General features: G+C 33.6%; 1 protein-coding gene across 2 annotated transcripts in view; it reads right to left on the bottom strand.

Moving 5' to 3' along the window:
* Positions 1–8,601, bottom strand: part of PCNX2 (pecanex 2) — a 380,127-nt gene extending 371,526 nt beyond the window's left edge. For both annotated transcript variants that reach the window (XM_051993594.1, XM_051993595.1), the window contains exon 1: positions 8,363–8,601. In XM_051993594.1, coding sequence (XP_051849554.1) covers positions 8,363–8,515 — 153 coding nt within the window. In that variant the 5' untranslated portion in view covers positions 8,516–8,601. The remainder of the gene's footprint in view (positions 1–8,362) is intronic.
* Between the last annotated feature and the right edge of the window lie 9,437 nt (positions 8,602–18,038).

Here is an 18,038-nt window from a genome sequence, read left to right as displayed (position 1 = left end):
ATCATGTAAAAGAGGGAATAGACTTTTTCCTGTGACCCCAGAGAAAGGAACTGGCTACAATAAGTAGAATTCAGAAAGAAGAAAACTTAAGTGTGATGTCAGAAAAAAGCTTCCTATCAACTAAAGTTTGCTCAAAAATGGAATAAGCCACTTCTGGAGGTTCTGCCTCACTGGAGGTCTAAAAGCAAATTATCACTTGCCTTTTATGCTGAAATCAATTCTTATGAGATATGGCATGACCCACATGGCTGCTGAGGTCACTTCCATCTCTATATCAGTCTCTTTACATTCATATCTCATATTGTCAACAACTGTAGATGAGTCCCCAAGGTAACTAGATGGCATATTGGATAAAATGCTAGCCTTGGAGTCAGAAAAAATTAGTGTTTAATGCTTTCACATACAGCTTTGAGTTGTGTACCCTGAATAAGTCAGCCTCTTGTTAGTCTCAATTTCTTCATATGTAAAATGGGGATAATAGTAGTCTACCTAGAGTTATTTCAAGGATTAATCAAATAAATCAACATAGTGAAAAAGTACTTTGAAAACTTTAAAGGACAATGTAATTGTTAATTTTATGATTTCTCCCAAATTATTGATTCCAGATAGCCATGATTTTAACTCACTCTATAACAAATAAGAAACCACAGAACTTAAAAAATACTATTAGGCAAACTTGTTGACAATATTAATAAGAATCTCAAAATTAGAACACATTGCATAAAGATATCTGATAATCTGAAGCATTTTTTATAAAGGTAGAATATCAAATTTGAATATCAATTTAAATAATCAACAATGACACCAAAACTGACAATTTGGACAAAAGTTCTAAAAATGGATATATTATAGAATATTAGAAATAGTTCCATTACAATGAAGTGGGGAATGCATTAGGTATCCCAGTACTCTAATAAAGTTGTGATGGTATTAATCACAATACCATTTGTATTTCATCTGAATCACAATGCTAAATAATTCTTCCATATAGCATAACAATGTAATAAATGCCTTCCTATGCTTCTTTTAATATTTTAACATGGATACTGTTGAGACCCTAGTTAATCTATTCCACACTCTTGCTATATAGGTATTTCACTTTTTTGTCCAGTCAGAATTATATATGACTTAGATGTCACCAGTATAAAAGTTGGAAATCTTAGAATATACCATTCTAAAAAGAAACGATAAAGGCTTAAAACAAAAATAACTTAATCTAGCAAAACTGAGGATAATTCTATAGGATTAAAATGTATATTAATGAAATAGAGTCCTTGCAAACATTTTGATTAAAAGATTACAGAGATATCCTGAGATGCAAACAATTGAGAAAACAGCAATATAAACAAGCATTAATGAAATTCAAATACTCAATGAGGGTAAGCAAAATAAATTGTAACTAAAGACATATAAAATATAGCTTTTTTTGTTGACAACAAATCGGAAATTGAAGACGTACTCATTAATTATGGAAGAGAACAAATTATGGCATATTATGGCATATATGTGCAATGGAAAAGGCATCTAATAAATACAAAGAGGCAGAGTAAAAATATTGAAGTAAATGTAGGGCCTTAACAAGCTTGCCTCCAAACTTCTCCACATTTCTTTAAATAGTAACTCTTAACAAATTGTAGAGAAACAGAATTTGTGAAAATATGAGTGAAACAATTTCCCAGTCTAAAACAATTTGGAAGGTCAGTAGGAAAGTCTGTCACAGGAGAGAGTGTAGTACAATCCTGCACAGATTGGTCAGGGGACCAAGTAAATCAAGAGCAGCCTGCAGATGTGGAAGCTTCCAGAGTTCCCACCCAACAAATCCAAAGAGAGTTAGAAGTATATTATAGGAGTGTCTTTACTAGCATTCATGCTTTGCTCATACTCAAATCCAGGTTGAAATCCTGGGAGCAACCCCAGTACAAGAAGGAGCACTAGAATACCAGAGCTTGCAACCACAGGGAATCAGGGACCTGCCTCATCATTCCAGGACAGGAAAAAAGTGGTTGGGGTCATTCACAGACCAGAACACGAGCCAGGAGAGGAGAAAACACATTTCTCCTTACATCACACCACCTTGGAGGAACTGAAAATTTACAGGTTCCTAGAATTATTTCTGAAAATAGCTGCACAAAATCCCTGAAACTTGGAACAGTGCACCTTCCACCCTGAAAATAGAGCCCTAATTTAACAAAAAAAATTAAAAGTCAAGGAATAGGCTGGGGAAATGAGCAAACAATAGAAAAAGAGTCTCACCATAGAAAATTACTGTGGAACACCCACTGTGGTAACTCAGAAAATAACAAAGTCAAAGCTCCTATATCTAAAGCCTCAAAGAAAAATATGAACTGATGTCAGGCGATAGAAGAGCTCACAAAGGATTCTGAAAGGGAGGCAGAGGAAAAATTGGGAAGAGAAATGAGTGTGATGCAAGAAAATCACAAAAAAAGTCAACATTTTGGTAAAAGTGACACACAGAGAGAGAAATGAAGAAAATAACACCTTAAAAAATAGACAAGGTCAAAGGAGAAAGGAGATACAAAAAGCCAATGAGGAGAATAATATCTTAAAAAGTATAATGTACAATTGGAAAGAGCCATACAAAATCACTGAGGAAAAAACACTCCTTACAAAGCCTAATTGGCCAAATGGAAAGAGAACAACAACAAAAAAAATTCACTGAAGAAAAAACTTCTTAGAAGTAGGATTGGCCAAAAAGAAAAAAAAATCCTCTGAAGAAATTAACTCCTTTAAAATTAAAATTGGACAAATGGAAAAGGAGTTTCAAAAGCTCACTGAAGAAAATAATTCTTAAAAATTAGAATTAAGCAAATGGAAGCTAATGGTTTTATGTGAAATGAAGAAACAATAAAGTAAAACCAAAAGAATGAAAAAATCAGAAGACCATATGAAATATCTCATTGAAAAAACAACTGACCTGGAAAATGGATCCAAGAAAGATAATTTTAAAATTATTGGACTACCTGAAGACCATGATCAAAAAAGAGTCTAAGCATTACCTTTCAAGAAATTATCAAGGAAAACAGTTGCAATATTATAGAACTAGAATGTAAAATAGAAATTGAAAGAATCCAACAAACACCTGAAAGGGATCTCAAAACTCCCAGCATTATTGCAGCCAAATTCCAGAGTTCCCACGTCAAGGAGAAAAATATTGCAAGCAGCCACAAAGAAAGAATACAAATATCTTGAAACCACAATAAGGATAACACAAGATTTGTAAGCTTCTACAGAACCAAAAGGCTTGGAATATGATATTCCAGAGGGCAAAGGAGCTAGGATTATAACCAATAATCACTTAGCATTCCATTTATCAATTGGAGAATGGCTTGTATTCTTATAAATTTAAATCAATTATATATTTTAGAAATGAGGCCTTTATCAGAATCCTTGGATGTAAATTTTTTTTTCCAGTTTACTGCTTCCCTTTTAATCTTGGCTATATTGGTTTTGTTTATATATATGGTTTTATTTGTATAATTTAATATAATCAAAATTATCCATTTTGCATTTCATAATGTTTTCTAGTTCTCCACAAATTTGAGAGGTAGACTATTCCTTATTCCCCTAATTTGCTTATAGTATCACTCTTTATGTCTAAATCATGGATCTGTTTTGGCCTTATCTTGGTATAGGGTGTTAGATATTGATCAATGCCTAATTTCTGCCATACTATTTTCTAATTTTCCCAGCAAATTTTGTCAAATAGAGAGTTCTTATCCCAGAATCTAGAATCTTTGTGTTTGTCATCAAAGTTTCTTACTTCTTAATAATATTGCTATTATCCTATAAGCCCTTCTTTTGATTCTGTTCATTTTACTCTTCATAAGTTCATACAAATCTTTCCATGTTTCTCAGAAATCATTCCCTTCATCTTTCTTACAGCACAATAGTATTATATCACATTTCGGTTTTTGTTATTGCTGGCCTTCCAGTCATATCTAACTCTTCAAGATCCCATTTGAGATTTTCTTGGCAAATATACTGGAGTAGTTCACCATTTCTTTCTCCAGTTCACTTAACATGATGGGGAATTGAGGCAAACAAGGGTGATTTTCCCAAGGTCATAAAGTTAGTAATTGTCTGAATTCAGATTTAAATTCAATTGATAAATTGTCAAAAGATTTGAATAGATGATATTCAGATGAAGAAATTAAAGCCATTTCTTGTCATATGAAAAAAATGTTCTAAGAATCACTAAGGATTAGAGAAATGCAAATTAAGACAACTCTGAGGTATTACCACATACCTCTCAGATGGGGCTAAGATGACAAGAAAAGAAAATGATGAATGTTGGAGGGGACATGGGAAAACTGGGACACTAATACATTGTTGGTGGAGATGTGACCTGATCAAACCATTCTGAGAGCAATTTGAAATTATGCCTAAAGAGCTATCAAACTGTGCATATCCTTTGATCCAACAGTGTTTCTACTGGGTCTGTAACCCAAAGAGATCATAAAAAGGGAAAAGGATCCACATGTGCAAAAAATGTTTGTGGCAGCCCTTTTTGTAGTGGCAAGGAACTGAAAACTGAATGGATGTCCATCAGTGGAGAATTGTCTGAGTAAGTTATGGTACAAATTGTTATGAAATATTATTGTTCTTTAAGAAACTATCAGCAAGATGATTTCAAAAAGAGCTTGTAGAGATTTACATGTATAGGGTATAGTATAGGGAATAGATCCCAGAGAACATTGTACACAGCAACAAGAAGATTATATGATGATTAATTGTGTTGTACTTTGCTCTTTTCAACAATGAAGTGATTCAAACCAATTCCAATAGATTCGTGATAGAGAGAGCCACTTGCACCCAACAAAAAAGTCCTCTAGTCATAGGGACTGAATGTGCATCACAGCATAGTATTTTCACCTTTTTTTTTATTGTTGTTTACATGTTTTTTTTCTTTCTCATTATTCTTTTTGATATTATTTTTTTCTTGTGCAGTATGATAAATCTGGAAATATGTATAGAAAAATTGCACATGTTTAACATATATTAGATTACCTGATATCTAAAGAATGGGGAACAGAAGGAAAGGGGGGAGAAAAATTTGGAACCCAGGTTTTGCAAGGGTGAATAATAAAAACTATCTTTGCATGTATTTTGAAAATAAAAAGCTATTTTTTTTAAAAAAAACTAAGCGACTTTAAAGGATTTAAAAAATAGTTAGCACAATGACCGAACATATTTTCAAGGAACTCATGAAGAAACATATTATTTAGCACCTGATAGAAAAGTAATGGATTCTTAGTATAGAAAGAGACAAATTTTTGGAAATGGACAATGCAGAAATATAGAAATGTGATTTGCCTGCCTAAAAGCATAAGGCATTAGTCACATGTATTTTAAATTAGATGAAGATTAGTCTTTTAATTGTTTCTATTGTTGTGTCTAGGGAGAAAAAATGTCTGAAATGGTCTGCCTCCAGTACAGATATAGGGATAAACTGGGAAAAGTTCTAAGAGGAAAAATCAAAAAGAAATCAAGTTAAGCCTGTATTATCAGTATTGAATAGTGCCAATTGAGTATTATACATAAAAGAACATCATAGCACAAGCAAGTGACAGTTTTCTCTCATAAAACTCTATTGAAACAACATGCATACATTTTATAATCCAGGATGAGTATATGTGGATATAAAATAGAATAAATTTCTATCCATCAGAAATTATCATCTGTGAGGAAAAAAATAATTCACTTGCAAAGGTGAAATAAGAAAAATAAAACTATCTCAACCTAGCAACACCTCAAGGATGAACTGGACATGAATCTGCTGATGTTAGAAAAGGATAAACAACCAACACAGCTGACTGCACAATCAGTCCCAACTGATCTTGGAAGCAGCAAAATTATTAGGGCAACTGCAGGGAGTGGCATTTAGCTCAAGACTAGAAGGCATTTAATCAAGTACTTTTAATTCAGTTCTGTTCATGGTCCAAGAAGTATCACCAGAAAATTATCTCTAGACTTGTTCTAAGGTCCGCACCCCTCAGTTATTCCACATTATGGAAGCTTAGAGAGTAAGGATAGAAGTCAGTATGCTGAAGGAACCAAGATTCTCCATTTTCAATTAACAGTTCTACTTGATTTCACTTCCACAAAACATCATGTCTTCAAACCTTCTGACATTTCCCTTCAACAACAGAAAACAAGAACTAATAGTTTGTTCTAGGTGTCAATCTATACCAATAAGGAAGAAAATCTTAAGTATCCCTAAAAGAAAATGAACTTTGATATACTGGGAAGAGCACTAGTCTTGGTGGCACAAAACATGAATTGGAAACCCAGTTTTGTGTCTTACTAGCAATGTAACCTTGAGCAAATTGTCTTCATAATCTTCATTTTCTTAATTCATCAAATACAGCTAATCATACTTACATTATCCATCACACAGGATCACTGTGAACAGTTTTTTAAACTTTAAAGCTCTGTAGAAATGTTAGCAATTATTATCTCTTGATTTTCCCAAGTGAACTAATATTGATAAAATACAAGATGAATTTTTACAAACAATAATCCAAATTCCTACATTCCTAGTATTTTAAGGCATATTTTATCAATATTGATTTAATAACTCATAAATTACAATAATTGCTTTTTAGAGCACAGTACAAAATTTATTGTAAAGAAACCATTTGCCTTTCCAACTTAGGCCCTTAGATTATGATTTATTCTTTGAATTTAACCCCATAGATTGTAAAATGGATTTATGAAGTTAAACTATTATGACTTGGTATATTTCTTTATAAACTCCAAACCTATAAATGGAAGTAGCCCATTTGGTTATAGATAATTTGCTCCTAAATGGGGCCTGCTGTTAATGAATCACCATGTATTGGAGGATAGCAAGATTCACAACATGTTGAATACAGAAATCAAAAGCCCAAAGTTCAATTCCCAGCTTTTACTCTCTTAGACAAGTCTGCCTAGATGCCCTAATCTGCAAAATGAGGGGCCTGGACTAAATGATTTCTGAAATTCTTGAAAAACATAAATCTATGAACCTATTTATTACAGTTCAAGATCATGGTAATGAAACTGAAAAGGAAGTTGGTTATAACTGTCTCTCAATAATTAGAGAGACATTTCCAATCAAATTTAAAGAGCATTTTTTTTTAGTCCATGACAAGAGAAGATGTAAGTTTTATATTGAATGTAATAAGTTTTATAATGGCAAAATGTCCTCATGTTTTCATTAACCAGAGAGCCTAAAATAAGATTAAAATTAGTAAAAAAAAATGGAGGGGGCAGATTTTACATTTTATAAAATTATAGTTTGTATATATATAATATAAAATTATAAAATAATTAAATTTAGTGAAAACAATGATCAAAAAAAGATGAAAGGGAAACTACTAGCTAAAGACCACTATCACAGATGTCCAACAAAATTACACATTTACCCAAAGTAAAATTTGTAGATGTGATGGCCCCAATTTTTAAAAATATTTTCAGTTTCCGTGATATACAGGCAAATACATTGACAAAAAATAGGAAATATTATAATGTTGAATAAAGTGATATATGTCAATGTCATGTTCACCAGAATGAATACTGGAAGAATGGTATTAACAAAATTTGGATTCCAGAGTGAATATATTTAATTAGATATGTGAAACTTTAATTAGGAAATGATATAAGATTTCATTTTGGAAACAAGAATGACTTCTAGTCATTTTTAATGGACTCTATTAGCTATGAATAATACCAGCATTTATATTTAGTTTTCCTAAGTAGGTCATCCAAATGTTTAAACATAGAATATTTCTAATTATATCTAATATTATACTTTGTTGTAGGTTTCTTTTTTTCCACTGGTCTAGAAAGAATGGGAAGAAAAATTGCAAACTAGTAAATTAAGAATTGGTCATCTCTCTTTCAAAAGAGAATCACTAACTGAAATACAATTGCTCTTTCGAAAGTTTATTTACCATTTGGATTATTAGACATATACTTACTGAACTTCCATACTAAATACTGAGAAAACCAAAAATTCCTCCACATCAACTACAAACCAATGAAACCCAGCAGAAAAAGCAACATGCAGCTTGGTGACTCATCCTTACATCCTGCATCAAATTTTAATGAGTCTCAAGGCCCCACTCCTTTCCTTTCTGTTCTCTCTCTCTCTCTCTCTCTCTCTCTCTCTCTCTCTCTCTCTCTCTCTCTCTCTCTCTCTCTCTCTCTCTCTCTCTCTCTCTCTTTCCTGTAATTGCTTCTCCCACACTCATTTTCTCATCCTTATTTTACTCGACCTCTTTCTCAGTAAATGTCACTGTTAACCTGTCCCCTCTGTTCACTTTCTCCTTCCTTTCTCCTCAAAATCCTCCTCACTCACCAAGTGCAGCGTCAGGGGCAGCAGCAGCAGAAACAGCCACAGGTAGAGGTGACAGCTATTGGTGAACTTGCTCTGCTCCGGATCATGGTACCAACCTCCAGTGAGCGCAGCCCACACTCCCTGGCGGAGTAATTGCAATACCTGGGACACCATGCCTGCTGCAGCCCGATGGCCCAAGGCCCTCAGTTTCCCCTCTGAGTACCCCCACGCTGCTCGCCGAATCCCCCCAGTCTTAGCACAGGGTGTCCCACGTCGTCCCACCACCACCTCCTCCTCCTCCTCCACCCCCTCCTCCTACTCCCCCTCGACTGGAGCTGGGACTGCTCTTCTGCCGGGACCCGCAGGTGGGGGCGCCGGCGCCGGCTGCTGCCGCCGGGCAGGTGGGCGCCATGTCCGAGGAAGGAAGGATTTTCCCATCGTGCTCAGAGGCGGCTGCAGATGCTCAAGAGGCTCCTCCCCTCTTGCCCTCGCCGGGACTCCTCCCAGTACCGCGGCAGCTGGAGGGGAGGGAGTTGTGGCCAGGTCACTTCCAGTCCTGTACTCTCATTTCCTCAACTATCACAACCCTCTCCTTTCTCCTATTGAAGCTCAATGAGTAAAATAAAATAAAGAGAGGTGCTCTCATAGCAGAGGAAATATTGTCCTGGACTGATTCCCTGCTCCTAGGATCAAAAAGCATCTTGGACTTAAGACCCCCGCTGCAAACATCCCCGCAATTTCTTTCCCCATCCCTGGGATTGATGTCTTCCCTAGTTCACATCAGGTTTCTAGCTCGCAAAAATTCTCCCTCCCTCGCTCTCCCCAACTCTTCTCGGTTCTACATCCTCTTGGCCTTTAATAGTTGTTGTTTTCCTTTTTGACCTTTAATTCGTGTCAAACTAGATGATACAAGTAATACATTTTCAAATCTTAATGTTGTTTACAAATCGTCTTTCCTATTGGGACTGTGAAACTCTTAAGGACAGAAACTATCTTTGCCTCTTTTTTTCATATTTTCAATGCATAGAATATATTATATAGCATATATACAGTATATATAGCATATATAATAAATACATAAGTGGTTGGTGAAAACTGATTTTGAATATTAGAAATGTGCTGTATTATTATTATTATTATTTATTAATTTCCTCAATTTCTCACCTAGAAACTGCTTTCTTTGAATCTGCTGAGAAGTTAATGTCTTGTTACATTTTCAGCAATATCAAAAAAAAATCCTATTGTCCTGGAAAAATTCCTCAGAGTACTTTCTGATGTCTAAAATTTTAATGTTGGAATTTTTTTCCTTTGGTTTAAGATTCCATATCATTTTCAATTGAATGTGAATGGATTTTATGTATTCTCCTGGGTGCCAGGTTTGAAAGATAAAAGAATGGCTGGAGGAGGAAAAAAAATATTGTCCTGGAATTAGAGCAATATGCAGACTTGAAAGATTAAGGCAGACTTCTTCTACTTTACATTTCCCTCCCTAGAATTAGCCCTATGCTCATTGCAGCATTTTCTCAGACTCTTTCTCCCTTAAAAATGATGATTTTTATTGGGGCTAAAGTACCTTAATGCATTTTTGTTTGGCATAAGGATTAAAGAAAAAAATATATCTTTTTTTTTTTTGCAGATGACATAATTTTTGCTTAGAAAAACCTCAGAAAATAAACTAAAACACTAATTAAATCAATTGACTTAAGGATTTAAAACAAACTCACACAAATCATCAGTATTTCTATATATTACCAACAAAATCTAGCAGAAAGAGATAAAAAAGAAATTCTATTTAAAACTAATATAGGAAATATAAAATATTTTGAAATCTGCCTAATAAGAACTATATAGATACAATAACAAAACATTCTTTACATAAACAAAACCCTGAGTAATGGAAGAAAAATTAATTGCTTATAAGTAGGGTGCCAAAAATGATAAAAATGACAATATGACTCAAATTAATTTACTTAGCATCATACTAATCTATCAAGTTGATCTGGAAGAACAAAAGATTAAGGATATCAAGAGAACTAATTTTTTTAAAATGGGATGAAAGGGGCCCCTAGCAGTATTAGATGTTAAACTGTACTCCAAATTATGATAATTATTTAAAAATCAAAATATTTGCTACTAGGTAAGAAGTAAAAGAAATTGATCAATGGAGCCCATTGGGCATCCATATTGAAAATCAAATGGGCATGATAATCTAGTGTTGATAACCCCAAAGTTGACTGCTAGCAAGGCAAAAACTCACTCTTACAAAAGCTATTGGGAAAAGTGAAAAGCCATTTGACAGAAATTACACAAGATGAACTTGAAAAGGATAAATGATTTACACATGAAAGGTAGCATTTTATTTTACAAACTAAAGTATGTAGGAAATTACATGTCAGATCTGTGAATAAAGGAAGAATTTATGATTGGACTAGAGATGGAATCACAAAAGGATAGTTTTTAATTAATATTTTTTCCCTACAAACAAAACCAATATAGCCAACACTAGAAGAGAAATAGGTAAACATGGGAAAATTTTTGCAGCAAGTTTCTCTGATCACAATTCTAAGACATTGGAAACTGATTCCAATTTTATTTTATTTTTTCTTTTTCTTATTTCTTTTTTATTTTTGAATGCTCTTCCTACCAAAGTATTTGATGTAGTAACAGAGATCAGCATCAGAAAATTATCATTCTTTAAGTGGAAATAACAGTAAAGATCATCTTTTTTGAAACTAGTGATTCCAATTTTAAAGAATAAGAAATATTTACTAATTGATAAATGTTCAAAGGCTATTAATAGGTAGCTTTCAGAAGAAGAAATCTAACCCATTACAAATAATATAAAAAGCTATAAATCACTAATAATAAGAGAAATGCAAATTATAACAATTCAGGATCCACCTTATACTCATCATATTGGTAAATTTGAACCCCAAAAAAGGAAAATGGCAAATGCAGCTTGGACTATTGGAAAAGAAGTATATTAATGTACTCCTGATGTGAAATGATCCAGTCACTTATGAAAGCATCTGGAACTATGCCCCCAAAGCTATTGAATTAGGCATATATTGCCATTTGACTTAGCAAAACTGCAGTTAGAACAATACCTGAAGTAGATCAAAGAAAGAAGAAAATAATCAATTTATGCAAAACATATTTAGAGCAGTTCTTTTTGTAGTGCCAAAGAATTGTACACTTAGGGTGTGTTCATAATCAAGAAATGGCTTAACAAGTTGTGATATATGTGTGTGATGAAAAAGTGATGAAGAGGATGGTTTAGGAAAAAACTTAGGAAGATATATTTGAATTGATGCATAAGGAAAGAAATAAAGTCAGGAGACCAAATTATACAATAACAAAAATATTGTGCATGTAGAAGACTGAACGATTTAGAAACTTTGACAATGACCAACTACAATTTCAGAGGACTAATGATGAATTATGCTATCTAGCTCCAGAAAGAGATAATGGATTGAGAGAATAATATGCATTCATGCATGCATGTATGTATATGTATACACATAGACATATATATACATGCACATATCTATAGACAGAGATAGTGTGGATAGCAGTTTTTTTTATAAGAAGTTTTATTTGTTATGATTTCTACATGGCGTGGAGGGATTAGTAGGAGTAGAATGCAGACTTGAAAATCAATTAAATTTTAAAAATAAATTTATACTCAAATAGATACACTAAAAAATCCACATTTGCCCTTCAGAAATCAGGAATGGAAATATTGTTTTGACCAAAATAGAAAACCAAAACACTTAGGGCCAAATGAAAACCTGAAAGTCCATCAGGTTAAAGAGGACCCATCTGAATAATTAACCTATAAGATCTATGCTTCATATAATTTTGGAAACTACAAAACTGTGGATTTCACATGGTAAGTCAGCTGCTAGAATAACAACAATTTTCTAATAAGTTTTTTGCTTCAGCCTGGTGACCTTATCACCAGGCACAAGCAAAAAACTTATTAGAAAATTGTAACCCATATCTATAAGGTGAATACTAAAGGCCTAACTAAGTATGGTGGATATTTTGGAGAACTGATACATTTGATTTGTTATATATCAAATATCAAATATAATAATAGCTAATTTTAATAAAATACTTGATATATATTATCTCATTTTACCCTCACAATGACTCTAGGAAAGTAAGTACTATTAGCTTCAGTTATAAATGAGGAAACTGAAGCAGAGAGGATAAATGACCCTATAGGGTTGTAGAACTACTAAGTGTTAAGGCAGGATTTGAATTCAAGTCTTCTTGACTCCAAGTTTCATATTGGATTTGCTCCATAGATGGAGCAAAGACCAGAATTGCCCACTATCAGCCCTTCAACCTCCCTTGGGTTGGGTTGGGTCTCATTGTTTGCTCAAAGGTATGTCAATATACCCAGCTCTTTTGCTCTATGCATCCTAATGATAGTTATGATTCCCTCAATTTAAGTTTTTTGTACAACAACAAAATATTAAGCATCATCTAGAAAATCATTGAGAACAAAAGAGAAAGCACCCTCCCTTTGGATAAATCCTTGCTTCCCCCACATACTTCAATATATTGTTCAGTTCTGGTAGTCACAAATCAAGAAAACATTATAGAGATGGAGGATTCCAGGAGGCTAAAATTATCAAGGCTATATGGAAGCTCCCAAATATGGAAGAAAAAATATAATTCTTCATTCTCAAAATAGATTGTATATGAATGTAATATTATGTGTAAAATACTTGAAAAATTGTTAAATTAAACTTATTGATATACACAATAAAATGTTTCATCAGAAAAAGTTACCTTTTTCTACCCTGGTATTTTAGTCTTTGTAGAGTAAATGATGATGTGCCCATTCTTATATTAAAAATAGATGCCATTTATATAGAATTTTAAGGTTTGCAAAGACTATTATCTTATTTAATCTTCCCAATAACCCTCTGATAGTTGTTATTATCCCCATTTTACAGATGAGAAAACTGAGACAAAGGTAAAGTGATTTGTTCAGAAATACAAAGTCAATGAATTTCTGTGATAGAATTTGGAATCAGGACTTCCTGACATCAGATTTATTACTCTATCCACTATGCCACTAGCTATTATTCCATCAAGAAGTCTAAACTATTTAACATTGGAATCAATAGGAACCTCTCTGACTGCCAGGTCCATCAGAAGGTCTTCACTGATTTTCTGAAAATTAAGTGGTTTCACAGAAATAACTTATCAATTCTTGGGATTGTTTTTCTTTTCAACTTAAATATATCCTAGAGTCAATTTATACTAGCTCATGAGATTGGATTGTTGAATTTTCATTGTAAGCATTTAAACCTAGAAAATCACCATTAGAAAGTGATAGGAAAATTTAATAATGAAGATAAAACTTACAATTGTGTCATGTACCATTTTTAATTTTTAAAAAGACTTTACAAACATTTACTAGCATATCCTTGCCTACAAATGACTGCTTTTATTTCATTGTGGATTTTAATAATTCTTTAAAAGCTTGATTTTCCCATACCAACAGCTGCTGCAATATCTCTAAAAATCATTATAAGCATACTTTTTAAAAGGCAGAACTTGTCACATTTGCTTGGAGAAGTGGTCATTCTAAAACCCACAAAATTAATCAATTAATAAGTTAGATTAATTAATGTTAATTAATTAATTAATAGATTGCATAAATAAACTTAATTAATAATTGATAGATTAATCTCCAATAAACGAGTAAGAAAACACACTTATGGGTCAAAATTCATTTGTCAAAATTTCCAGGTAGCAAATAACTAACTAAAGATGAGAAAGTTAACTTAGTTTTATCTGGTCAAACTGGTATTTCTGAGCCAACTTATTCTTAGAAGAAACATACATATTGCCATTCCTACAATAAAATAAAATTATTATTAATTTGTGTTTGTCTTATTAAAAATTTTACTTGTCTTAAGTATTAAATTTTTTGCTTGTTTTAAGTAATTTGATTTAGTGAAATAGTCTGATCCAGCATCACTATTTCTTTTTTATCCATCTCTTTGTTTCTGTCTCTGTCTCTCTCTCTGTCTCTCTGTCTCTCTGTCTCTCTATCTCTCTCTCTCTCTCTCTCTCTCTCTCTCTCTCTCTCTCTCTCTCTCTCTGTCTCTCTGTCATTTATATATCCATCTAACGATTTCTAGTCCCCATTGATGGAAGACCAGATCCTTTAGATCCTTTATATTCTACTTCTCCCCCCACTTCAGGTTTTTCCAGTACTCTCAGTAGGTAAAATGTCATCTCTCTCCTCTAGTCCATCATTAATTCAAGACCCAGCCAATTATGTTCTACCAATTTAGGATTACTCAAAACTCGTTTCATTTTGCAAATTTATAATCAGATTACCTTTTATAAAGGAATATTTAGTTCAAACATGCAGGATCAATAAACATACATTCTCCCCTAATATTTAAGAGGGACACATTCCCTCAATACCTCACCATTCCCAGGAAAGGGAAGGGAAATTAAGCTCACAGCTTGGCTCAATTTTTATTTATTTTTATTTTTTTAAATAACTTTTTATTGACAGAACCCATGCCAAGGTAATTTTTTACAACATTATCCCTTGCACTCACTTCTGTTCCGATTTTGCCCCTCCCTCCCTCCATCCGCTCCCCCAGATGGCAAGCAGTCCTATATATGTTAAATATGTCATAGTATATCCTAAATACAGAAGATAGAAAACTTTGGAAGAAAAACAAAAATGCAAACAGTTTACATTCATTTCCAGTGTTCTTTCTTTGGGTGTAGCTGCTTCTGTCCATCATCGATCAATTGAAACTGAGTTAGATCTTTGTCAAAGAGATCCACTTCCATCAGAATACATCCTCATACAGTATCGTTTTTGAAGTATATAATGATCTCTTGGTTCTACTCATTTCACTTAGTATCAGTTCATGTAAGTCTCTCCAAGCCGCTCGGTATTCATCCTGCTGGTCATTTCTTACAGAACAATAATATTCCATAACATTCATATACTACAGTTTACCCAACCATTCTCCAATTGATGGGCATCCATTCATTTTCCAGTTTCTAGCCACTACAAACAGGGCCGACACAAACATTTTGGCACATATAAGTCCCTTTTCCTTCTTTAGTATCTCTTTGGGGTATAAGCCCAGTAGTATTGGCTCAATTTTTAAATAGTATTAGTCCCACCAAGTGAAAAACAATTTCTTCCCTTGAATAAATCAGCACTGTGGTTTCTCCTGGCTTCGATGCTGAGCTAGTTGTAGCATCTAGCCTGGAATAATGATTTGTAGGTCCCATAACCTTGACCTTCACAGGTCCCATAACTAACAGGGTTTGATACTTCATTCTGTGTTCCTAGAACTGAAAATTACAAATAAAACAGATCAAAACCCCAAGCCCATTCTTCAGGCTTCAGAGCCTGAGGGAAAGGGACCCTTAATCCCTTCCTCAACAACAATGTAATGCTGCTAAGTGAGCAAATAAGACATTCAGCCCTAAATGCCAGTAGAAAAGGAGCAATACTGTATCTCCATCAGCTAGATTTTTAAAATCCAGTCAGTTTCATCTATATAGCCAATGGAAAGAGACTTAGCCAGCCTATGTGGTGTACTACCATAAAAATCTTTCCCTAAAGTAGGTACCTTATATCTTCCCACATGGATATGGTTGTAGCCATCCTAGATAATCTACATGACATATACATACATGAGCATAGTGTGTGTGTATGTGTGTATGTCTTTAATAGTTAGCCAGCAGATATAATTAACTGAAAGAAAAAAACATTTACTAAGATGACAGGAAGAACAGTAACTACAAAACATCCCTCATCCTTTTCCCAACTTTGAAGCAAACTCTACCACAAATGTAAACAATATCAGTGGAAAGAGTGGGCATAAACTTAAAGCACACTGGTAATGGAGCACATGTACTCTAAACTTGTGGCTAACCAACTTCATGCCTTCAGTGAAATAGGATCTTGATACCATTTCTCTTTTTCTGTTGTCCTCCCACAGGTCTCCTTTGTTTTCAGTGTCTTTGCTAAACAAGTCATCAGCTGGGCTATCTGATATTGCTTCCCTCTTCAACTCCTTTCTTGACTGCAAGACCTAGTTATTCCTTAAATTCATAGTTCCCTGTTTCAGGTTCCAGTGGTATCATCCTTTGAATTATTTTCCATTCCTATATCTTATGTTAATTTGTCTTTGGCAGATACAGTGTCTATTTCTGGGACATTAAATCTACTGAAAGTCACCATGATCCTTGTGGGGGCAGGGAGAGGAAAGAAATAAAAATTCTCTTCTCTTTACTGCATTATAATAGAAAAATGAATTTTTTCTAAATTTTCTAAATTTTCCTAAATTTCCTCCTGAAATGAATGCTGGTGCAGGCAGGCTTGGTTTTTGGTGCTTACCAGTATTGAGGGCAATTTTTTCCTAACCAATGACCAGATAGATATCCTTCCAGTTCAATTGTGGAAAAATGTTCAAAGGTCATGGAGATGCCAGTTTGTTTGCATATCAGTACTGTGGATAGGTTAGAACTGAAATCAAGAAGACTTGAAATGAAATCCAGCCTCACACACTTGCTAGCTGTGATCCCTCTGCCAGTAAGAATAATAATAACGCCTATCTCCCAGGATTGCCTTTAGGATAAAACCAGGTGAGTGTGGGGGTGTGTGTGTGGGTGTGTGGGTGTGTATGAATATATATATATATATCAATTCACAAACACTAAATTGTTATATAAATACTACTTGCTATCATTAGTATTACTTTATTTAACACATTAATATCTCATTATCTTTATTATTTATCCTTTATTTTCTGTGATTAGAGCAATTAGGATATAGATAAGGGATCCAATTATTCCCTCCCCATAAATATCCACACAAACATATTTGAGGAGCATCCTTCCCTCAGATCTTTTATTTAGCTCTAGCCTGTGTCTGAGATCATCTTAAGACTTTATCCTTCTCAGCTGTTACTGTCATAAATCAGACAGCAAGAACACTTGGAACTTATACAAGGAGAAAAATGATGATTTCATTAAAATATAGCCTGAAAAAACAAAAAAGTAAAAATATAGTACCTGGTTGATCTAATTAAAGGGTTCTTAATCTGGAATCCATGAAAGATTGTTGAAATCTTTTTTTTAAAGATTTTGATAATTATATATCAATATGATGATCATTTTCCATTGTGGAATCCTATGTTTTTTATTTATGTTTTTAAAAACCTTATTCTGAGAAGGAATACCTAAGTTTTGGAGGACTGCCAAGGAGCCCATGATATAATACAGATTATAAATTCCCATTCTAACTCTTAGATAGTTTGAATAAAACAGATAATTTTAAATATAGTTAAGTAATATGGGGCAACCCAGGAAGCATATATTAAACACCTGCTATATTGAGGCACTGTTAGGCACTGGGTAATACATAATTCCTAATGAAAATCCATCCCTTCCCTCAAAGAATTTGCTTTTGTATTTAATAGGAGTTGGAAGATGGGATATGGCATGTAAACAAATACTCATGAACATGAATCTACTTGGTAATATGAGGAGGGATTGAGCATTAATGATTAAATGAATAGGTGACGCTGAGAAAATTAAGTATTCTAAGGAGAAAAACAGATTGTGATTCATGTTCTCCTAATATAGAAGCTATATGAATAGAAGGAAGGAACATATAGGAAATATA

The sequence above is a fragment of the Antechinus flavipes genome, chromosome 4 (genome assembly GCF_016432865.1).
Source record: "Antechinus flavipes isolate AdamAnt ecotype Samford, QLD, Australia chromosome 4, AdamAnt_v2, whole genome shotgun sequence".
Taxonomy (NCBI): domain Eukaryota; kingdom Metazoa; phylum Chordata; class Mammalia; order Dasyuromorphia; family Dasyuridae; genus Antechinus; species Antechinus flavipes.
This window is presented reverse-complemented; position numbering and strand designations above follow the sequence as displayed.